Raw genomic sequence first — 26,200 nt, forward strand, 5'->3', positions numbered from 1 at the left:
AGCTGATCAAGCGCGGTGGTGATTATGTGATGGTGGGAAAGGACCACGTGATGCACCTGGGTTAAAAGTTTATATATATATATATATATATATATATATATATATATATATATATATATATATATATATATATATATATATATATATATATATATATATATATATATCTTGGTAAATTCCAGAGGTATGATTGAATTTGTATTACTGTGCGCTAAAATGTATACAACATGATTTAAAGCCTGTGGGTAATTGCCGAATGATGACAGAGTAAAGGAGCACTTTTGCATTTGGTACCTGGGCCTTCAGTGAGGACTTACCCAACTTAATCCACCTCTTAATACCACCACTATCATGTTGCAATTATAGAAACCATCAATACAATACAAAAACACAATATAACAACGTGTGGCATTACAGAGAGAGAGGCAAGTCTGTGCGGCAGTAATGGCAACAGTAATATATATATATGCAGTACAGACCAAAAGTTTGGACACACCTTCTCATTCAAAGAGTTTTCTTTATTTTATGACTATGAAAATTGTAGAGTCACACTGAAGGCATCAAGGGCTATTTGACCAAGAAGGAGAGTGATGGGGTGCTGCACCAGATGACCTGGCCTCCACAGTCACCGGACCTGAACCCAATCGAGATGGTTTAGGGGTGAGCTGGACCGCAGAGTGAAGGCAAAAGGGCCAACAAGTGCCAAGCATCTCTCGGGGAACTCCTTCAAGACTGTTGGAAGACCATTTCAGGTGACTACCTCTTGAAGCTCATCAAGAGAATGCCAAGAGTGGGAGGGATGGATGGATGGATAGATAGAAAGATAGATAGATAGATATGGAGGCATAGCTCCAAATCAATTGCTCATCTGACTCCTAATTGTATCAAAAGATAGTAGGGAGGTGGTTAAAGCTTTAAACTTTGCATCTGAAGGTCATGAGTTTAAATCCCAGCCACACCATGCAGCCACTCCTGGGCCTGGTTTGCTCTGGATAAGGGAGTCTGCCAAATACCAAAAATATAAAAATAAAAACAAACAACAAAATAAAAATTCCTCTCACTTGTTTTTCTCTTTTTATAGAGCAGACTCATTGTTACAGAGAAAACCAGGAACAGGAAACTCCCGTGTCCTTAAACCCCTCCTGTGGGTTAAAACTTACACAACGTTACTACACAACCTCAATACTGAAAGCGGCATTAACCAACATACATTTTTTCGACTGAATAACTGATTATGTGGTTAATTCATATTATATGAACAATAATGAAAGAAATGATATAAAACATATATTATTTGATTTAAATTATAGTGATTAGAATCAGAAAAACAGGATACCAACACCTTCTCATCGGACCGATTCCTGATTTACGGCAGTGTAATATGGCGTAAAGGTAATATGTAAGAATGGGAGCGATGAATAATCGGGAGTTTGATATGACTGACAGCAGCGAAGCAGCGACAGCGATCTTTAGAGTCCCCTCATAACCGCAACACGCCTCTCATTAGTGCGGTTGACACAAGACTTGGGAAAGTCTGTCATCGTCCCTCAGCTTTGTGGTGCGCGCTTGGATTAGCAGCCGTGAATGAAATCGACAAAGTTTCCTTTACACCATCGATTGCATCTAAGTTTGGATTTAACTGGTTTTTTTTTTAACAGTACACTGCTTATTCACTTAACCCCATGCATTTACATTACATTTACAGTTAGGGGCAGACTATTTATATGGAGTGACTTGAGATCGTTTTTATTTATACAACTGAGCACTTGAGGGTTAAGGGTCTTTCTCAAGGGCCCAGAAGTGGCAACTTGGTGGTGCTGAGATTTGAACTTCGGACCAGAAATCCAACTACGTACTCTTAACCACCACTTCATTAAGACATTTAACAAGTGCTCGCTCGCTCTCTCTCTCTCTCTCTCTCTCTCTCTCTCTCTCTCTCTCTCTTTGCTCTTTATTTTACTGTGAGGCACTGGGTGACTAAGTGTGACAGTGTACACTTTTGAACCTTGATTATTTTGATTATGGCTCCTCATGACTTATATTCCATACTTTCCACATGTAGCTAGATTAAAAGGATATTTGAATCTGGTTTTAGCAGTTTTCTTTCACATTATGCATGATCTCCATGCTTCATTTTCCATTTGTAGGTGTTGTGTGCATGTGTGTGCTTAGAAACCAGCTGAAGTGGAATATCTGCAGTAGTGCAGACCCGTGTGCATGAACTTCGAATAAACAGTAGTTTTTATCACTAAAGCAAAACCATACAGAATTTTAAATGATCTGATGTTTGATAACAGCAAATTTGTATTAACGAATCAAAGACAAACATTGAAGATTTACGATTTGAGATTCAACAACTTACACAGGGACTTTCCTAAAAGATTTCCAAGATACAACAGTAATATACTGTCTACACTCAGGCGTGATCTCCGTTACTCTGATTATGGTGTTTTAGTTGTTCCTTTCACCAGTTCTATTGGTGATCGAGCTTTTCTTCCGGTGCACCAAAGCTTGGGAATTGGACAGAAGTTTGCTTACACCTAAATATAAGATTTGTATGCCCTTTTTGAACGTCTCATTCCACATTTAGTCGCTAGTTGCTGTTATAATAAGCTTTCACTAGTTTATAGAGTGTGCTTGAGGAGATCATTACTTATTATATTTATATATATATATATATATATATATATATATATATATATATATATATATATATATATATATAAAGCACTTGAGAAATAAAAATGAAGCAACCATCATTTTAGGAGCAGCACAATAAATGCTAAAAATGATCAAATATTTAATCTTTATCTTTTGTGCCTTCTTTTTTAAACATAACGTTTGCTATGTGCTTTTGTACAAACCCATTCCACATCTTCTGGGATTTGTGCTTGTGGAGATTTGTGTTCATTCTGCCGCAAGGGTGTTAGTAAAGTCAGGTATTGATGCAGGTGAGGTGAGGAGGCCTGGAGCACAGTCAGTGCTCCAATTCATCCTTAAGGTGTTAAACAGGATTAAGGAGAGAGCTCTACAGCACTCAAGATCTCCTCTCCAAACCATGTAAAACATATCTTTATCGAAAAATTGAATGGGAAAATTGAAGGTTATTTCATCCAAATACATCCTAAACAAGTGTGCACCACCAGCTTTCTGATACCAGCTTGGGAACGAACCACATATGGCTGAAATTCAAGTGTCCCAATACTTTTATTTTATTCACATATCTGTTAGATTTAATATAGTAAGCCATAACATGATTTCCTTTGTTCCACAGAGACAAATGCAATTATAAACAATGTAAGTTAAAATGATTCAACTACAATTGAATTCAAATGGTCATAGTCAGTAAAACACTTCAAGGTGTCCTGTTGCTGGAAACAATTCAACCTCTACTTTGCATAGTATTTGATCTACCTCACCAGATCCAGTTGTAACTGATCTGATCACATCTGGTACCAATTATGTATGTATATAAAGCCAACACTCAATAATCTATATTAATCGATATTCTATGTACCGTATTTTCTGGACTATAAGCCGCTACTTTTTTCCCACGCTTTAAACCCCACGGCTTAAACAATGAAGCGGCTAATTTATAGATTTTTTCTGGGTTTTCCAGTTTCACAAACTTCAAAGTCAAAAAACTGAGCGACATAACATTAGACAAATGTAATTGCGAAACGGGTTCAGATGAACCAATGAAACTCTTTATATTAAATCAGACGCGCTCCCACTGAATCGGACCGCACCACATCATAAATATGGATGAGGTTCCTATGATGTTTGACCTACCGCTCACTCACTAACTCCAGTTGCAACAGAAATCACAGACAGGTTTCCAAAACTCATGCTTTTTTATTTTTCTTGGCAACAGCGTTACGGGTTTATCAAAGAAATGAGCAACAGAAAATAATAAGGACATATTCCTCGGTCTTGCACACATGCAGTAATAGCGGAAAAATGCAGTGGCAGGCTATTCCCAAAATACCGCTCTGCTCTTAAAGGAGCCACAACATATTTCACCTGTTACACCGTGTAACAGACACTGTCTTTCGTTAAAGCCTGTGTAAAGTTCATTAGTTTCAATGTAGACAGGTGCGGCTTATTTATGTTCAAAATAAAAATCTTTGTCAAATTCAGTGGGTGCAGCTTATATATGGGTGCGCTTTATAGTCCGGATATTACGGTATGTATTCTATTCATTCATGGCATGTTCTGCATCGATTTAAAATTCTTCATAATATGATATTGTGAAAAAGAATTCAGCTTTCATTGTCTTGTCTTATTGTAAAAATAGAATTGTAGAAAATACAGTATATTCTATTAATGAAAGCACATTTTTATACTGATTTTATCTGCTCTAAATTAAATACAACATATTTGCTATTGCATTTCTGCTCTTGAGACATGGGATGAAGTGGTAGAACTTGAGTAGCCTGCTATAGAACTCTGACCTCAACCCTATTGAACACCTTTTGGGATGAACTGGAACGTTGACTGCATCCTTGGGGCTTAATCAGCACAAATTTCCACAAACACACTCCAAAATCTAGTGGAACATCTACCCAGAAGAGTGGAGGTTATTATAAGAGCAAATGCGGACTAAATCTGGAATTGGATGCTCAAAAAAGCATGTACCAATCTTATGGCCAGGTGTCCTCAAACTTTTGCCTATATATTATATGTGTGTGTATATGTGAATGTCTTGTATTCACATTTGTAGGTTTGAAATTCACCAATATGTGGATGTAATTGTGTTTTTGTTCACTAATACGTGTATGTAAATGTGTCATTTCAATCTCAGATTTATGAATTTATATTCTTCTTGTGTACTGATCTTCTCACACATGCCCCAGCACACTGAAAACAGACTATTCTCTATTTTTGTGTTATGTACTAGTGTTGGTGCTGACCCCCACTGCTGCAGTGATTCCTAATTAGGACAGTAAGGAAGCTTGTGTGCTATCAGCAGGCAAAGTGAATCACACATACATGACGTATTGTAACTCACTATCCCTCCTTTTCCCGTACGCAAGTCAACGCTACACCCCCCCCCACACACACACACACACATCCTTTTACAATGGATTTTGTCAAAGCTCTGTTTTCACTACAGTTCCGAGCACAAATTTCTCAGATATGCATTAATGCTTTCAGTCCTTCATTGTGTATGTGAATGTGACAGCAAGAACTGTCTCTGTATACTTAATCAACAGCATGGACACTGCTATGTTTGGTGCAACTAATGGCTAGGATACATTATATACATTATATAGACAAAAGTTTGTGGTCATTCGACTATAAGATCAGTAATGTGCTTTTTTGAACATTCCATTTCACATGTCTCAATTTGCTGTTATAATAACCTCCACTCTTCTGGGAAGATTTTCCACTAGACTTTGGAGATTTGTGCTCACAAGGGCATTAGTAAAGTCAGGTACTGATGTAGGGTCAGATTAGGACGCCAATTTATCCTAAAGGTGTTCAGTAAGGTTCTGGTCAGAACTCTAAAGCGGGAGAATCTTCCAGTCCAATCCAAGTAAACAATATTTTCATGGAGCTTACTTTGTGCAAGGGACATTTCCATGCTAGTTCAAGGAAAATCTAATGCTAATGCATTCTATACAGTTGTGTGCGTCTGATTTTGTGGTGACAGTTTGGGGAAGAACCACATACGGCTGGCAAAGTCAGGTGTCCCAATACCTTAGTCCATATAGTAGGGCTGCAACAACTAATCGATAAAATGTATAATAATCGTTAAAGAAATTTAGTTCATGTATGTCGCCGTTATTAATTAGCTGGGCTGCTCAAGTTATGGGTTAGCGTGATGAAAAAGTAACACAGCCGCAGCAGGAAAAAGTGTGTGTCCCAAGTCATCCAAGACATTGGAAATATATAATATTTCATTAGCAACAGTGCTATCAGCTAATGTTAGCAGCACAAGTGAGGTTTGATGTTAATTGATTAAAAAAAAAAAACAACAGTGTAACTCTAAAAAACATTATAACTCATTTAAAAGTAAGGAAAGCAACTTTATTTATTGCATATGCTATGTTGATACTGTATATCAGTGATTTCTCATATCCCTCATAACATTGAAAAAATATATACATTCTTCTATTTGCATATTTATCTCCCCCTTTCCTCCAATCCTTATTAAAGTAACATGTGGACTGTCTGACTGAGGAGCAGAAGAAGCCATTAATGAAATTAATGATTTCCACCACCTCGATCGTGAATTACTATAGTGTACCCGCTTTTCTTTGTACCATCAGCCAGACCTGAAGCAATCGCTATCAGATTTGAGGCAGACCGTCTGGCTGCGAAGTGATTCTTTGTTTTGGTTACATGGTTACATGTGAGGCGACACTTCATACCTCCTAAAATACGTCTTTGTCCGAGGTGCATTTTCAAGTAGGATTAACACATCTTGGGATATATATACGAAATGATCTTGCATCTGACTTAATCCAGTGATACCCATGAGTCACATGACTGTAATAGTGCCTAGATGCCTCTGAAATACATACGCTTACATTCAGGGTCTAGTGAAATCTTCATGATCTTGTTTTCATTTCAATACTTCATGCAGACATTTTGTTAGCAATAACTTTGTTTTCACAGTACCTATTTCCATTTACTGATCTCACAATAATTGCAGTCGTTGTGTAGCATTCTGTGCTGTTGCAAGGTTCAGGATAAATATATAAGCTATACAGAAGATACAAACAATACAAACCCACTTGAATTGAAAAGCATTTCAATGTAGTTCAATGTACTGTTGTCTTTCTGTGTACTTAGGATCGGTCAGCTATTCTCCCTGATCATCTGCACCGACTCTGTGGACCCCCCCCTCCATCAGAGGTCTCGCGCATCCCCACCACCACCACCACCACCCTGTCTGCAGAGTGGGTCTCGGCGTCCTCTCCAGGGGGCGCCAGCGAGGAGCTGAGTGAAGCTTTGGACAAGCCTTTGGAGAACGATGCAGAGGGCGTGTGGAGCCCTGATATCGAACAAAGCTTCCAGGAGGCGCTGGCCATCTACCCGCCCTGTGGTCGCCGCAAAATCATCCTCTCTGACGAGGGCAAGATGTACGGTACGCCCCTCCTGCTGAGCCCTTTCCTTTTTCTTTTTCCATGGGAGGCTTGGAAAACTAAATATACATATGTTGTATACCTTGTCTGAATCCCAATCTGGCTTAAATCGGTCTGTCACTTATTTTATTTATTTATTTATTTATTTATTTATTACCTCTGTGGTCAATAATGTTTAGTTTTTATACCAGTTCAACTACATACTGTATCTAAAGAAAGTTGGACTTCTATAAACCTGGCATGGAGATGAGACTATGGAAATGTTAAAGGTTTCCAATGTCAACCTTCACCCCTAGTGGTGCTGTAGTGAAACAGCAAGGCTATAGAAATTGTTTATAGGGATATGATTTCTCAGGTAGTCTTTCCTTCCCATTATCAGCCAGGGCATGCTCATTAAAGCTCTCAGGCTACACCAGGTAGTTAAACATTCTACATACATACAGTCAAGTCATACATTCATACTGCATTGCATTTGAAGTTTTGCTGCTTTTACGTGATCCTCTAATTCTGGTCTTTTAGTCGTTCCTTCTACCATTCTATAGGGGATCGGGCTTTAACTGCCTGTGCACCAAAACTGGAATGTTTTCCACATTAGCTGAGTGTTTTTTTAAATCTGCTCTTCGAACTTGACTTGTGTAACAAGCAAATATTTAATATAATGTTTAATATTTATGATATATTGTCATATTTATTTAAGAGAAATCTTTAACTGAAAAGGAAAAGAAAAATGAAATTTTTGTAATTTTATTTCAAGGTGCTTTTTTTTTTTTAAACATAAAATTACCTCCTGCTTGAAATCGGATTTGATATTTGTGACTAAAAGTTCTACATAAAAAGTCTACAAATAACTATTTAGTTATTATTAATAACTATTCAAAATAACATTTTGGATTATTGTAATCTTATAAAAAGGAAACACTAGTTCAGTTCGACTATATTCAAGATTGAGTAAGTTCCTAAGATGTATTTGTTTTTTTGTATTTGAGGTATTGTGTGGTGACTGCTGTTGGCATGGGTTAGTGTTAGAGCTTAGAACCAGAAATCTGACCCTCATGACACTGAGAGGAAGAAACGAACGTGGCACGGATGACCTGTTTTTGCAAAGTTCAGAAAGAGGTTTTCAAATGACATGCAGCAATGGCACATTCTAGGAGAAAGTAAAGATATCAGTCAAATTGAATTTATTTTATTATATTAAAACCACATAGACTCCAATTAACAAATTCCTTATTCCCAAGTTTCCTACTTTTGTATGCTGGAAAACCCGATTTTCCCCATTAATACTCTGTGTGTGTAGGTAAATAGAGCTGTAGACTGATAAGAGACGAGTTGCTGATGGTTTGATGAGGGTGCATACACAGACAGATCAAAGTGGAGGGTTCGAGAGAAGGAAAATGAGTAGGGACATGTGCTGGATCTTCAGTCAAACATCATGTGTCATCATCCTTCTAGCCGTTATTCACCGTCTCCCTCCAGCTGCTGGGAAAAGCTTGTGCAACTAAACAAAGCCATTGCTGCAGAAGGAGTGAAGTCAGGCACTGAATACTGATGGAGGGGGGCAGAGTGTGCTTATGTTGCTCCTGTCCTTCCCAGTGGGGTAGGCAAGGGGCATGTGAGTAACGGGTAGGGAGTGTCAGGAATGGCATGTGATCGGGGGTTCAAGGCAGCGTGGCTGTAACCGGAGACCAGAATAGACGTTTACCCTTTGAGTGTGTGCGATGATGGAGAGGAGGCAGAGAGGGACAGATAAACATCGAGGGACGAGAGCCAGTCTTGGGCTCTGCACCTGTCCTGTGCCCTATGTCTCTATATCCCTCCCTCCTTCTCTTAGTGTATAACACACAACCCTGAACTGTCAGCCTGTTAGTCAGTCAGTCAGTGTGTGTGTGTGTGTGTGTGTGTGTGTGTGTGTTTGACTTTCAGGTCACCTCGAGCTTCTCCCCCTCAACCCTGCAACATGACCATATTTATTACATATATATGAGAAGGGAAGTGAGACAGACGACAGACAGACAGACAGACAGACAGACAGACAGACAGACAGACAGACAGACAGACAGACAGACAGACAGACGAACTCAAAATCTTCCTCTCTCCTCTTAGCAGAGATTAACATGCATGTGATCTCACTGCTGCCCCCTGTACCCTCGTCACTTATGTCTAATAACATGCAAAAAAAATATAATCATAGTAGTGTTAACACACTGTCTCCAGACATTCTTCTCAAAATTCACAAACCCCCAGGCCACAAACACCACTGTATTATTTCTTTCTGTTGATATAATATTGATATATATGACAACACAAACATATATCACATATATTACGCTTAATATTCAAACTGTTGCCACACTGTAATAACATCATCGTGGCGTAGATCATTATTTACTGCGAGAGTTGGGGAGAAATTTGGACCCGTGTTAAAGAATGTATCGGATGAAGTTACACAACAAAACAAAGTCAATATCTGCTGAAGAATCGTGGCTTGCTTTTGTTGCCGCAGCAAGTATAGAGGTGGATAAAGTGGACCTGAGGGAAATGAGGGAGGTTTTAAAAGCAACATGTTGCTCACACCGAATATTGCGTTCTTTTCCAATTTTCGTATGCGGAGGAATATTTCATAGTGGCGTGAATGTAAATGCTTTGGACTTTCTTTGTAGAAGATTCAAAAAAGATAAATGTAATGTAGTAATAATAATAATAATATATAAGTGAATGAATAAATAATCAGATAAACAAACAAGCAAAATAAATATGTAGATTTTCTGTTTTGTGATCTACAATAATAATAATAATAATAATAATAATAATAATAATAATAATAATAATAATGATAATAATGATAATAATGAATAATAATAATAATAATAATAATTGATAATGATAATAATAATAATAATGAATAATAATAATAATAATAATAATAATAATAATTGATAATGATCATAATAATAATAATGATAATAATAATAATAATAATAATGATGATAATAATAATAATAATAATAATAATGATAATGATGATAATAATAATAATAATAATAATAATGATAATGATGATAATAATAATAATAATAATAATAATAATGATAATGATGATAATAATAATAATAATGATAATAATAATGATGATAATAATAATAATAATAATAATGATAATAATAATAATAATAATAATAATAATGATAATAATAATAATAATAATAGTAATAATAATAATGATGATAATAATAATAATAATAATAATAATAATAATGATAATAATAATAATAATGATGATAATAATAATAATAATAATGATAATAATAATAATAATGATGATAATAATAATGATAATAATAATAATGATAATAATAATAATAATAATAATAATAATGATAATGATAATAATGATAATAATAATAATGATAATAATAATAATAATAATAATAATAATAATAATAATGATAATAAATGAGTGAATGAATAAATAAACAAATAAACAAACTAAAACTAAGTAACTATGTAAATAAGAAAAAGGTAAACTTGTCCTGTGTTTTGTTATATACAATAATAATAATAATAATATTTATAATAATTACAATAATAATAATAATTATTATTGTAATTACTTATTCATTTAAGGTACCTAATGACGATGTTAAGATTCACCAAATGACAAAGATTTCATTAGTAAATTTAAAATGAATGAATGTGAATGTACATGCTTTTGGCTCACGTTGTAAAAGATTAAAAAAAATGAAGGTAATGTAATAATAATAATTTTTAAAAATTAAATAATAATAATAATAATAATAATAATAATAATAATAATAATACAAAATATATGACTGAATAAATAACCAGATAAACAAACAAAAAAAAACAGAATAAACAATAACAAATTAATAATTAAATGTAAATCTTGTGATATACAATAATAATAATAATAATAATAATAATAACAGTGATAATAACAATAATAAATTAGTGAATGACTTAAACCCAAATAAACAAACAAAAACTAACTAACTAAATAAATAGCTAACTGAATAAGTAAAAGTAAACTGTAAATAATAATAATAACAACAATATTTATTTATTAATTTAATGTACTCAAGGATGCAGTAAAAATTCACCAAATGACATGTGAGATTTCACAATTAAATTTAAAATATAAAAGTACAATTAAACAACTAACATGTCAAAAAATATAAACGCAATCATTCACACCAGAATAGGTCTCTGTTTCAGAGTCTGCATTTACAGCATTCAATTGCACCAGGTTCAAATATAACAATGTGTAGCCATTCAGAAAGAAACAAACAAAAAAAAACATACCAAAAATAAGTCCGAGACTTATATGTAAAATGTAAATCGATATATCAGGAGAGTAAAAACGTGAAGAACCACAACCTTGTCACATTTCTACAGTTGTTTTTTATCGTCTGGAGCTCGGTGACTCGAGCTGAAGGGCTTCATGTGAAGTCTTATTGTTCTGCTTTCTGAGAAAAACCCACAGAAACTAAAGATTTAATTCAGAATTTGGTCTAGCTGACACAGCATCCAAACAGAGCTTCGTTGACAGCATTAATTGGCTGCGAATAAAACAATTTCAGCTAATGACTAAGTGCATTGTGCGGTGCGGAACGCAACATTACCGCATGGCCACGTTTCCCACAATGTGCACCACTTCTCCTCCTTCTTCCAGAGAAGCAGCTGGCATACAAGCTATAAAAAAATCAATAAACCCGACTGCATTCCTCGGCTGCTCCATCAGCTGGGAAAGGATTTTTTTTGTAACCGTCTTGGCCCTTTTTCTTAAACATGTGTGTCATTTTCCCACCGTTCTTCGAATGCCCACCGGCCTATACTCTCATCACTCGTTGCAGTTATTCCCTCGTTAAACGATACAACTACCGCTGTGAGATGCGGCGAGCTAAAATCGCCAGGCTTTGCCAAAGAAAACATTTCACAGCTTCCACGACTGCTGCGCTGTAATGTTTTTCACCCGGATCTCTCACTCAGCTCTCGCGCACTCAGTTTTCCCATCACCCCCGAGTCAATAATGGGCCTTTTTTCCACCTCTTTACCTGTCACATAGCTGTGCGGGGAAAAAAAAAATCAACCAGGGGGATAAAAGAAAGGACAAATTCACATGATTCATTGGCGAAAAAAAGATGGACATTTAAAATACGCAACATTCCTGAAAGATAATTTTTAAAGGTTTTACTTTTTTCACAATTGCCCCGGCGCTAATTAGGTGTCTGATATGTGAGAGGGTCAGAGAAAGAAAGAAAGAAATAGAGAGAGAGAGAGAGAGAGAGAGAGAGAGAGAGCGGTGGAAAAAGCTTCCCAACCCTCACCTAGACTCCAACTTTAACGCTTGAGTGAGAGATTCATTTGGGAGTAAATATGGGTTCTAATAAGATATCTGCCTTTTACTATCTTTCTCTCTATCCCTCTCTCTTTCTCTATCTCTCCATTATAAGACAGAATTTTTGCTGGTTCAGCAAAATGCAGTCTTAAATGTTACTGAGTCTCTTTCTGCCTTTCATACTCTAACACACACACACACACACACACACACACACACACACACACACACACACACACACACACACACACACACACACACACACACACACACACACACACACTTCTCGTCGGTGGTATACAGCTGATAACTCGAGCCAGTCGGTACCCCGAGCGTAAACTTAGCCTTCTTCCTGACCTTTCATTGTACATGTGATTTCAGAGAGTCTTCAGGGAAAGACAGAGGAGCTTCTGTGAAAAGCCTCGGCTCAGTCGCCCGTCTCTCACTCTGTCTGTCTGTCTGGCAGCTGGATTGTTTATCTGTTTGCCTCCCTGGCCGTCACCCTCACTGCCTGCTGTCTGCTTTCCTGTCTGTCTGGACACATGGGTTTTGCTTTGATGTTTTTTTTTTTTTTTTTTTTTTTTTTTACAGAAGCAACAAATTGCAAAGATGTAAGACTTCTAGAAGTACCAGAGCTCCTTTTTTTATGTGATGCTCTGACCTCTATCTTTCAAAGTTTTCATATCACAACAATGTCCGGTTCTGAGCAATTCTGTATCCCCCTGGCACGCAACATTGTGGCTGTGAAGTGTTTTTTTTTTTTTTTTTTTTTAAGGAAAAGATCATTGGAATAAATATTAAACTAATCTGGATTTCCTGTATTTCTCTGACTGTTTCAGAACATTCAGGCATCTCTCTTATATAAGTACAGAGTCGTAGATGAAACAAACAGAATGTTGGAATCAACAGTGAATGAATATTAATCTCCCTGCAGTCATCTATAGCCTTAGAAATGTAAATGATTGCATATATAATGGTTTAAATACAGTATGAAGTGAATAAATTACACTTCGGCAATGCTAACATTAAACACCGAGCTGCATTGAAGCACAACCATGACAAAATAGATATATGGACAAAAGTATTGGGACACCCAGCTTTTCCAGATGTACCCAAACTTTTACAATGAAGTTGAAAGCACACAATTGTGTAGGATGCCTTTGGATGTTGTAGCATTACTTTTTTCATTCGCTTAAACTAGGAGACACAAACCTGTTTCAGAATTGAAGATCTATGAATCTATGAAGATTTGGTTCACATGGGTTGTTGTTGAAGATCTTGAGTTCTGACCTCAATCCTACTGAACACCTTTGGGATGAATTGCACCCCAAAGCCTCCTCACCCTACATTACTTAAACACAAATCTCAAAAAGAACACATTTGGAAATCTAGTGGAATATCCTTCTAGAAGATTGGAGGTCATTCTAACAGGATAAATGTGGAATGGGATGTTTTAAAAAGCACATATGAGTTTTATGCTCACGTGTCTGCAGCTTTATTTCATCAGAATCAAGATTATTGGCCAAGTGTGTTGACACACACAAGGAATTTGTTTCCAGCTGTTTGTGACTCTCAAATGTACTGACATAAATAACACTATACATGACAACAGACAAGACAAGACAAAACAGACTATACAAGACAATACAGTACAATGTGAGACAATATAGACATTATGAGTATTAAATAGGGCAGATGACAGATCAGTGATGTAAATACAGTGTGAGCGTGCAACAGTATTGTGCGTCAGGTACGAGTTTACTTTAGAATATATTATATATTCATATACATATAAATATTCATATATTTATATATACTGGGCTTGAATATGCTAAAAGAAATGCAGATTTTGCTAATAGATTCAATGGTGTTGACAACAAATCTGATTTCAGTTCAGATATTTGTACTATTACAAGAATATCAGAAGAATTTGAGATGATTTTATTTAAAATAGTATAAAAACATATATTTTTTGTTTTTTTCTGTAAAAGCTTTCTAATTTTGATCCATGACAGCGGTTGTAATATTGTGCAAAAATAATTGTGGCCATTATGTCCTAAAACAACTCCTGTGTGAATTCATTTGAATCAATAGGAGATAAATCTCATTGGACGCTGTTGACGGTTTTATCTATGATCCTTTTATGATCCTTTGATTGTTACAGTATTATTAGGCAAGTTGTGTTTTATCGTTATGAGCGACACAGACATGTTTGGCTTATATGCAACAAACCTGGTAGGAATTTACTTTAAACAAACAAATATATAAATGTATAGATGTACTTTTCATTTTTTACATAGCTTTACACACTCCTGGCATGCGGAGGTGTTCTCCAATTGTTGGACATCTCTTTATGAACTTGTGATCCAGTTCATCCCAGTGCAGTTCAACAGGATTTGCATGCAGTGACTGGGCAGGACGTTCCATGATAGATAAGACTCCAGCCAACTGTTTGCTCTCTAAATTAATGCCTACAGAACTTGGATCTATGATTCGGGTCATTGTCTTGTTGTACGGTGATGTCGGTTTTAATGAGCCACAGTCCAGACGGAATTACATTGTGTTGAAATATGAAATGGTAGAAATGTTTGTTGTTTTTCTTTGACCTGAAATAAGTCTCCAACCTTCCACCTTCATGTTTGACTGTGGGGGTGAGGCAGTTTGCTAACATCTTTTCTCCTGTTCTCCATTTTACAGAAGTTCTTCTGTTGAATTTGGACTACACAGAACTTTCTTCCATTCATTCACTGTCCAATTCTGATGTGATTTTGGCACTTATGTTGCACAGAAACTAAAAGAACATGCATCTGTCTCAAAAACCAAGGACTAGGTGTTTCTAGAGAGCTGATGATCCGGACCATAAGAAGCTCATTATTAGGTTACATGATCATGACATGATTGCAAGTGTGCCAGGGACATGAGCGATGCCAAGCACCCCTACTCTGACATGCCCTTTTAATCGTTTATATTTTATTGCTTGACATTTTATATTTAGACAACACATGCCTATTTAGACAACTCTGGTACGGCAGGAGATGTTAGGAAAGAGAACACCTCCTGGAGCAAGTCCTTTTCTTCCCCACAGGACACAATAGAAACCTGTTCAAATATGTCAGTTTGGATGCATTACACAGTATATCACCATGGTGGTTCTTTCTATTGGTCATTTAACAGAAGGTAAATGTAATAATTTACATTTGGACAGAGTTTAAAAAAAAAAAAAAAAAAAAAAAAATATATATATATATATATATATATATATATATATATATATATATATATATATATATATATATATATATATATATATATATATAACAAATCTATGAGATACTCCAGTAATCATTTCTTTACCACATTACCTCGTAGAAAACCAGTCCAATCTGAATAGGACTTCTGGGAGTGATGTTTTTTTCATAGAAAAGTTGCTTATTGTGGGCCATAACTGTAAATCTTTGATCAAAGTGGCATTTGTGACACCTCATAAATTTTTTACACACAAAATCACATTTGTGTAAAGAATGATAGCGAGCAAGCAAACAAGAAAGAAAGAGTAGGTTAGTATGTGGACACCTTACCATAAGATTCTTATGGGTTTTTAGAACATTCAATATTTAACTCCCTATTTGCTCTTAAAAGGAGGAGGCCTGGGGTGCAGTCAGTGTTCCAATTCATCCCAAAAATGTTTTAGGCTTTAAAGCTCTATAGCTAAATATCTTCTACTCCAACCTATGTAAAGCACATCTATGTGGAGCTGACTTTGTGCACAGGGGCATTGTCATGCTGGATACATACATCTTTGTGGTAACAATTTTTGTGAAAGAACTACTTATGGTTGGAAAAGTCAGGTGTCCCAATACTTTTTTCAGGACATTTTAGGTTACTATAGTAACCCCGGTTCTCTGATGACAGGTATCTCACTATGGGAACGCACCAGGCGTGACCGATTGTGAAAGCACCAGTGTCACTATGTCTGCTAAACACGGCGGCCCAATCGCTGCAGCAATCAGGAAATCCCACCTCCATGTATATCAACCGCAGGCACCTGCCATTTCAAGTCAAGAAGCTTTTAATTGTCATTTCCATTTTCATTACTAAAAAATAGTAACTAGTTACAGTTACTCGTTACTTCATTCAAAAAGTAACTTAGTTACTTTGTTGATTACTTACACCAAAAAGTAATGCGTTACTGTTAAAAGTTACTTTTTAGTTACTTTTTTAAAGAACCTTCTTTAATGTTCAAACACAAAACTGACTTAAACACAAAGTCATTTTTAAACACTATTTTATTAAAGTCAGAGCAGCACAAACTTAAAACATCACAAGGATTTCTGAAATAAATAACAAAACAAGCTGAATAATATATGTAGCCCTCTCGCTGATTCACTGGCTCAAACTATGTCTAGGGTAATTTTACACATGAGAGGCACATCTACATTTTCTTGGTGTATTTTTGTTTACTACCAAAGTAACCCCAAAATACTGTTATTAACCTCTGGCTTCAGACTTCAGTGTTTCTTGTAGACATTCTCTTCTAGCACTCAGACATAACTTGAGAATATATTGTATGAACAAACATTTATTAACAGAACCAAATGTAAAGAAGACAAAATAAAAGAAAACCCCACAAAAGAAATAGTACCCAGATGGGATTTAAGTCTCTGGTTGGCGCGCTACGTTGGAGCTCATGTGAAAGTGTGTGCAGTTGCTAGTACTCACGAAATCCAATGGAACAGTGAAACTTGTACACGAAGCACACACTTGGATTATCCGTTCAATCGATTCGGGTTCAATCATCTTTGTCCTTCACATTAACGCGTGCACCTGAGTCCCGTCACTCTTAAACTCACACTCTCTACATAGAGTTCATCCACAATTATTTTTCTAAACAGTCTTTAATCTGTTCAGTGTTCCTGTATATAGTCCACAACCCAGTAGTCAGACTTTACACCTGCACCGCACCTTTTTCTTTTTCCCAGACTCCTTGTGTCGTCCTTCTCTCTCACACTTCACTTCCCCCCCCCTCTCACCTCTCACCTCTGACCTCAGAGGTCAGTCAGAAAACACCTTATTCTTTAAACATTTTTTTTTTTAATAACAGTTTTTTTCTTAGTTTTTAAATGAACAAGTTTTAACTCTTTCTGTAAAAGAAAATAAAAACCAAATAATTATTAGACCCTAATTTAGCAGGGCTCTACATATATTCACAATCAAAAACTAAAGTGGCTTCTGCTGTTGTGTTGAGCTCTTAAACATGTTCCTTTCACAGATGAAGTATGAAAACTATTAACAATGTAGAACAGAACACTGGGTTAGCTTCTAGCTTCTAGCATGGAGTTCCTGGAGGTTGGTGTTTATCGCAGTAGATACGAACTTCAAACCAGAAAGACAACCTTACATTTGACTTAAAAGTTTTTGTCTTTATATTCAACTAAAGTGAAATATTGAGCATATTTCCACTTTGAGAAACTCGTCTTGCTCTCGCCTCGCCTCGCCATTACTGCCGTACAGACCTGAATAAACGGAGACATGCCCACAGTGCGTCTTCTTTGTGTATACAGTGGTTTATCCACAAATCCTAAAATGCGTCTCTGCTGTAAGCAAGTTAGACTGTAGTCTACACTTCAGCCGAAATTAATTCATTTAAAAAAGTAACGGGTAACGCACCATACGGTAACGGTAACGAAGTTACTTTATTTTTAAAAGTAACGTGTTACAGTATTAGTTACTGTCAAAAGTACTGTCAAAAAGTTACTGCCCAACACTTGTCATTTCTACCATATATAGCTGACACAGTACACAGTGAAATTACACAACATTTCTCCAGAACCCTGGTGCTACATTAAACAACATAGAGCAACATCACACAACATAAACATAACAGAATGCAAAGTTAAGGACTAAAGTAAGTGTCCTTGCCACATAAAGTGCATCGTGTGCGACCGAGTACAAACATTGCAGACAAAAAACAGTGCAGACAGACAACACGACAACACAACAAGACAGTGTGGGACAAATACACAAAATACTAAATTGTGCCGACCAGTAAAACTTAGTGTATCATATGATTATACAGTAATGTGCAATAAAGGACTATAAACAAGAGTGTATTTGTAAATACATAAATAAACATAAATACAATGTTGTGCAAAAACAGCAGTAGCAGCAGTCGAGAGGTGCAAAACCGCATGTAAACTGTATGATATGATTAAAGATAAATATAATATAAATATAATACAGGTGGTGGAATAGATTGATATGAGAACTGAATGTGTGTTGAGTTCAGGTTGTACAGTTCAATAATACACATTTGAGTGAGAGTGTGTGTGTTTTGTAGAGTTAATTTCTATATGTTGAGGAGCCTGATCGCTTGAAGGAAAAAACTGTTACACAGTCTGGATGTGAGGCCCGAATGCTTCGGAAACTCTTTCCTGATGGTTGAGGGGTGAAGAGTGTGTGTGAGGAGTGTGTGGGAATGTCTAAAATGCTGTTGGCGTTGCAGATGCAGTGTGTGGTGTAAATGTCTATGATAGAGGGGAGAGAGACTCTGATGATCTTCTCAGCTGTTCTCACTATCCTCTGTAGCGTCTTGCTATCCGAGACGGTGCAGTTCCCAAACCAGGCAGTGATGCAGCTGCTCAGGATGCTCTCAATGGTCCCTCTGTAAAACATGGTAAGGATTGGGGGAAGCAGATGTGCTTTTCTCAGCCTTCTCAGGAAGTAGCGGCGCTGTTGGGCTTTCTTGGTGAATGAGCTGGTGTTTAGTGACCAGGTAAAGTTCTCTGCCAGATGTACACCAAGAAATTTGGTGCTTCTGACGATCTCCAAGGAAGATTCATTAACGATCAGTGAAGAATGGTCACTGTGTGCTATCCTGAAGGCAACATCCATCTCTTTGGTTTTTGACAACGTTCAGATACAGGTTGTTGGCTCTACACAAGGCTGTTAACCTCCTCTCTGTATGCTGACTCGTCATTCTTGCTGATGAGATCCACCACGGTTGTGTCATCGGTGAACTTGATTATGTGATTCGAGCTGTGCATTGCTACACCTTCATGAATCAGCAGAGTGAACAGCAGTGGACTGAGCACACAGCCCTGAGGGGCCCCAGTGCTCAGTGTGGAGGTGCTGAGATGCTGTTCCCAATCTGGACTAACTGAGGTCTCTCAGTTAGGAAGTCCAGGATCCAGTTGCAGAGGGAGATGTTCACAACCAGTAGGCTCAGCTTTTTAATTTGTAGCTAAGGGATGATTGTGTTGAATGCTGAAATGAAGTCTATGAACAGCATTCATACGCGTGTGTCCTTATTGTCCATGTAGGTGAGGGCTTGTAGGTTGTGGAGATGACATCGTCCATGGAACGGTTTGGACGATATGCAAACTGCATGGGGTCCAGTGAGGGTGGAAGCTGGGTCTTGATGTGCCTCATGACAGATCTTTTAAAGCACTGCATTACGGTGGGTGAGAGTGCGACAGGATGATAGTAATCGAGGCAGGAGACTATGGAATTTTTCTGCACGGGGACGATGTAGAGCACGTAGAAACAACGGTGCTGCTCAGGGAGATGTTGAGAATGTCAATGAAGACATCTGCTAGCTGTTATGCACATTCCCTGAGCACTCTGCCAGGAACATTGTCTTGTCCAGCAGACTTCCGTGGGTTAACTCTGTATAGAGTTTTCTCTATACAGTCATGGTTAGACAGAGCACCTGGTCACTGGGAGGAGGAATGGTCTTCCTTGCCTCCACGTTGTTCTGCACCTCAAACCAGGCATAGAAATCGTTCAGCGCAACAAGTTGAAGTCAACAACAATATCTTACCTAATATTCCAATATTCCCAAAATTCCTCAACGTAGTTAGAGCTCCTTCCACTCACTTGCTGAATTCCCTCGAAGCCAGGTATAGGCCGAAGAGAATTTCACATACTCATATGCTGTGTTCTGAAATGCGAATCTCAGATATTTCCTGTGCGCAGGAAAAGCTATGTGTGTCTTGAAGATCTATGGAGGATTGGATGAAGCCTCCCCCTTTCTTGGGAATCACAAAATAATGGGAGTAAAAGCCCTGTTGCCATTCTTCTGTCCGAATTATTCTTATCACTCCTTTTTCCAGTAAGGAGGAAACCTTCCAGAAACCGAGGTGCCTTTCTCTGTGCCACTGAAATTACCACTCGATTGAACACAGTAAATTTTGTGGCGAACTGGAGTCTGTAACCCCTGTCTATGGTGGCTAAAATTCAGGTAACTGGCATGCACACCAGTTCTGTACCTGAAAAGTGAGAGGGCCATTCCCCTTCTCTCTCATAAGTAGTGTTGTAGTATCGACTAACAGCGGAGGGAGGGTTTTTTTCTGGTAAACTAGTGGCTACACTAACATGGGCTACACTCCCGCACACTGTAGGGTCTGCATGAGGAACATTCTAAGGGGATAGGACAGAGAAACTCTTGAGTGCTGTGTCCAAACCCTCTTTGAAGCTATGAGTTTGAGGTAGGCCACCTCTTTTTGCTACTCTCGAGGTCAGCTGAATAGTGTATGGCGATTTTGGTTTTATGAACCCGGGATTTATCTGCACCTGCTGGCTGTTGTGGCAGAACAGGATGGGAAGGCTGACCTCCTATTCCTGAGGGTCTAAGAATCGACTGGCTTAGATAAGGCTTAGCTGTTGGCTTCTGGGGAGACAAGCCTTAAATGCCTCTCCTACCCTTTTTTTGCAGATCGCACTGCTACTGCATTTCTGTAACAGTAGTCCCAAACAGAGCTTTTGGATCAATGGCTGTGTCCAAAAACTCTACTTTAGCTTTCTCTGAGAGTTAGGACAAGCCCAGCCACAGCGACCTCTCACTCACAACGGCTAAGCTCATGTGTCAGGAGCTTTAAATGGCTCCATATCTCCTCCCAGAGCACTGGGTTGGGAGAACCGGAGTCCAGTTGACAGCCCATTTTCAAAAAGGTTGTCACGATAGGCTGTTAAGAGAGACATTGTGCTCAAAGTGCGAATTGCCAGTGCAGAAGATCTGTAAATCTTTTGGAAAACAGAAATGTTTCGCTATGGCTGTCTCTACCAAGGGAAAAATCCGCCATTCCTGAATCCTCAATTCCCTTTATGTCCAACCTTGAGAAGCTTCAAAACCCCCTCATCTTGGACACACAGATGGAGATGGCTGGAATACATTGTCTCGCCGGGGGAGGTGTGACAGAAACCTTTTTCTGTCATAGAGGTCTCTGTCAGCACCTTTTCCTGCTGGTTGGGTAGGCCAGTCAATGGACAACTTAGTCAAGGCCCTCAACAGACCTCCAGCAGGTTCACATCTCCCTGTACAGGGGAGGGTGAGCTCTCATCCTGTGCACTTAATGTACAGGACTGATTTCGGGGAAGAATGGCACCTTCGTCGTCTTGTTCCTTGTCATTGAGGATGGTCGACAGCATCTCGGCATCGGCATCTTCCTTTTCCCGCTAAAGAGTTTTCGAACAGCGGGGGAAGGATGGGCAACATACCATTCATCATATCTCCCCAGGAGTTTGAAGACTGTGGACTGTGGAATTTTAGTCAAGAAAATCGCAAATTGAGGGCAGCTATCGGGGTTGGATAGCATTGCCTGAGCTTATTTAGTGACCAGACAGGAGATGCAGAGACTGTGTAAATCTCTGGTGGTGATCCACATCCCACCGGCGCACTCTAGCGGGGTGGCCATGTTTAAAGCTGAAAACTCACCTTAAAACTTTAGTTTACAACACTAGGTGTGGTCACTCAACAAACAAAAAGGAATATTGCATTTAGAGCAATGCCTTGCAGATTCGTCTGTAAACGGTTTATCAATAACTCCAAGGTTTTGCTGAGGACAGCTTCCGTAATCTTTCATGAGAAAGCGAGCAAGAATGACGAATGAACAGGTGCCTGCAGTTTATATACAGGGAAGCGATAATCGGCAGACATGGTGACACTGGTGCTTTCGCAATCGGTCATGCCTGGGGCATTCCCATAGTGAGATACCAAACAAGTGTTAGAAAGAGAACAACAAAGCACATTTATAGTTTACTTTAAAAGAGCATTTAGATGAAACGAAACAGAAAAGAAGCAATTCTGATGATTTCAGCTTGATCTTAATTAGAATTTTGCTAACTCTCTTAGCTAGTTTTTGTCAGAATTTCATTCATTAACTTTACGAGTGTGTTTTATATTTGAAGTCCATCAAGGACACAGCGGGCAAGTGAAAAACAAAATAAGGATACACACATTTACGTGCACAGACACAGACACACTTCGCTCCCACACTACGTGCTCTGATTTGCGTGTGGTTGCGTTTACACGTGTGCATGTGTGTGTTGTGCGAATGTGAATGTGTGCATGTGTGTGTGTCGATCCCTATCCCTCCTTCCGTTCAGAGCAGATGCAGGACTCAGTGTGAAGAGAACTCAGAGCTTAGGAATGAGAAGAATGTGCAGGGGAGGTGGAGGGGACTGGAGGGGGGTTCAATGAGAGAGAGTTGGAAAGAGAGATAGTGAGATGAAGAGGAAAAAGGGTGAGAGAGAGAGAAAGAGAAATAGGGCGTCCAAAGGGTCAGAGAGATTTATGAGGTACGGGACCTTGAGAGAGCTCCTTTGCATGACATCAATTCTGTCCTGTATGACCTCCTCTGTCTCTCTGAACAGAGGACAGGACAGGATGGGGTGTGTGTGTGTGTGTGTGTGTGTGTGTGTGTGTGTGTGTGTGTGTGTGTGTGTTTAGGTATCTGCGGCTGTCCACTCTTCCACTATTGCTCTCTAGACTGCTTTTTGGCTCTGGCCCAGAAAACATTATACACACACACACACACACACACACAGTTGTGAAACAGTCTGGCCCTGACATTTGCTCTTTCTTTCTTTCTTTCTTTCTTTCTTTCTTTCTTTCTTTCTTTCTTTCTTTCTTTCTTTCTTTCTTTCTTTCTTTCTTTCTTTCTTTCTTTCTTTCTCGTATTTATTCTAGATTCTTATTATTTTCATTATTTTATGTTTGGAAATCTACTCTAAAACTTTCCACCCAGTTACATCTTAGTTTTTTCCAATTTCCTTCTAAACTTAAAGAGTCTTCTCATTAATTTTCTTGCTGTTTGCCAGCAAAGTCGTGATTTTGTGATATGATCTCATGCATGTACAGTAGGCTTTAAAAATGTTCTGCAAAAGTCAAAGTTCTTATATTCCCTTTTATTCTTTAGGAACTAATATAGGCTATGGGTTAATAACCAGCCTTCTTTCTCCACGTGCATCAATAAGCCTTAGCCACTCATGATCCTGTCACTGGTTCACCAATGTTCCTTCCTTGGACCACTTTTGATAGATACTGACCACTGCTGCAATTTTGGAGATGCTCTGACGTCTAGCCATGACAATTTGACCCTTGTCAAACTCGCTCTAATCCTTACCCCTTCCCAATTTTTCCTGCTTTCAACAAATCGACTTTAAGGACAAAATGTTTACTTGCTGCTTAATATATCCCACCAATAATCTGTTATTCACTTCACTGCTCATAATGTTATAATGTCAATGTTATGCCTAATCAGTGTATACTTTTTAATCTTTGGATGTGTCCCTAAGAGTGCATATCGAATAGCATTTATAACAATACCAGTCTCTTGTCTACATTTACTTACCCAGCTATCCTAAGATTAGGGTTACAGCGAAGCCCTTAATGAAGTTCCCCAAAGCTGGTCAAAGTCAGGCCAGCTGGCAGTGACTTTCACATAGCGCTCGAGATCCCTCACTGTACACAGGTTTGACCTGGGCACAGTCTCATCTGTGAGATCAGAGAAGATTATAGGTTTGTATATCATATCAGAAATGCCGGGTTTAGCCACATAGATTAGATTTGATTAGATTAGATTAAACTTTATTGTCATTGTGCAGAGTACAAGTACAGGGCCAATGAAATGCAGTTACAGATGTAGCATTAAACCAGAAGTGCAAATACCAATGTATATAAATAAATCTAATATAAATATATAAATTATGTGAGTGCAAAAGTGCAATATATATTACAATAATACTTTAGAAGGTGCAATTTGAAGACATACACTCACTCTTAAGATCCAAATGGCAAATTTTCAGCAGCATGAATTGAAGGTGCCCATTATGCTAATGGAACTTGCTTGTCCAATAGTTCACTTAGAAGAAAGCATCACTCCACCCTTTTCAGGGTGTCTCCCCCCACCTTCAGTCTCCAGGATGGTCTCCAGGCCCCCTATGACCATGTGTAGGATAAACAGTATAGAAAATGAATGGATGTATAGATTTTTTTCTCCCAAGATAGCTCCAGACCATGATTTCTTTTCTCAAAAACGTTGTATTGTTTAAGAACAAGAAGACTGATAATCGTTCTTGAGCTGACCATACGTGTATGAAGTATTTCGAGTCTGTCGGTTTTAATTTTTTAGTAAACCAAGGGCCTGGATAGTGAAGAAGTGCACCAATGATATATTAGTTACCGATCAGAGAGAGAAAAACACTGGGTCTTGTTATATGGTGAGAAGCAACACCACACTAAGATTTTTAAAAGGGATACAAGCTGATTGTGCCAGAATAATGGACTCAAGTAAGAGGTATTCAAACATGAAGGCTTGGGCAGATCAAGGTAAATTTGTATAAAAGCAACAGAGAATCAAGGATTTGGTGGGATAAGTGTATTTGCATTTTGGGCTAAATAAAGTATGAAGAAGAAAAGGAACATCTTATGATCCAAACCTCATAATCTGTAAAATACAGTGGTCATCCAGTCTGTAATGGCAAACATCAGGATGAACTCTACCTCATTGCTTCAACCCGAAAACAGGACACTGACCTGAAATCTAGTACTAAAACATCTAGGTGATCATTGGCCAAGTCAATCGCTTACGTTATGCATCATTGATAAACTGAACTTGAGACAGAAATCCAAAAGATGCTAGCACTAATGGAAGCCATTGAAGATCTAAGAAATTTTAGCATTTGGATCCAAATATTTTTGTTTAATCGCCTGGCAATGCTCAGCTTCGAGCCTCTCGTCTTCTCTGCCATCGTTTGCCTCACTCTCCCCTGTGCTGTCAGCACTATAAGCTAGGAGTTTCCTTTTAAAACTGTTCTCCCCCTTGCCTATTCTCGCCAAATCCTGTTTGCTATTACTTTTCCAAAAGAAATAGTAAAGCTGGTGTCTAATTAGCTGAAGTAGGCACTTTGTATCAGCTGTTAAATTTCTTTTCAAGCTCTTGAAGACACTCACAAGGTCATCTCACAGCTCTGTTTTCTCCTATAAAGTACTCATACAAGGTATGCGGGCGGGTTAAGGAGTTCCGTGGGTCGGTGAAGTGGTTTTAGAAGCTCTTTGGCACATGACTAGTGCGGCGATTCGCCGTGGATGGTAACCGGAGAGCAGCTGAGAGAACAAGCCCTGATGATTAATGGCAGGAGTAAAGGCATATTCCATAAACATTGACACACACACCAGCTGCTATCCAGATTCCCTGAGCCAGGGTTGCTTTAGAACAACTTGCTGCTCTAGGTGTCATTCTTTGTCTCGCACATATGCCCACACGTACACAGTCATTTCTTTCCCTTTTCACTCACTCGCACTAACATAAACAGTTGCCCAAGATCCAATTTTACACTATATACTTATATCTTTCTGTTCACTCGTATATATACCATAAATCCTTGTATGTAATTGTATACAAAAATATTTGCAACAAACTATTTAAGTCAGGAACATTCGAACGTACTTCATTTTATGAACATTCAAACA

At 38.0% G+C, this 26,200-nt stretch overlaps 1 protein-coding gene across 2 annotated transcripts in view; it reads left to right on the plus strand.

Moving 5' to 3' along the window:
- The window catches only part of tead4 (TEA domain transcription factor 4), a 45,607-nt gene that overhangs the window by 3,584 nt on the left and 15,823 nt on the right, over window positions 1–26,200 (plus strand). The window contains exon 2 of one of the 2 annotated variants that reach the window (XM_083546466.1): window positions 6,802–7,096. In XM_083546466.1, coding sequence (XP_083402592.1) covers window positions 7,090–7,096 — 7 coding nt within the window. In that variant the 5' untranslated portion in view covers window positions 6,802–7,089. The remainder of the gene's footprint in view (window positions 1–6,801; window positions 7,097–26,200) is intronic. The other variant, XM_083546467.1, reaches the window with a different exon arrangement.

Source organism: Silurus aristotelis, assembly GCF_946808225.1.
Source record: "Silurus aristotelis genome assembly, chromosome: 7".
Classification (NCBI taxonomy): Eukaryota; Metazoa; Chordata; class Actinopteri; order Siluriformes; family Siluridae; genus Silurus; species Silurus aristotelis.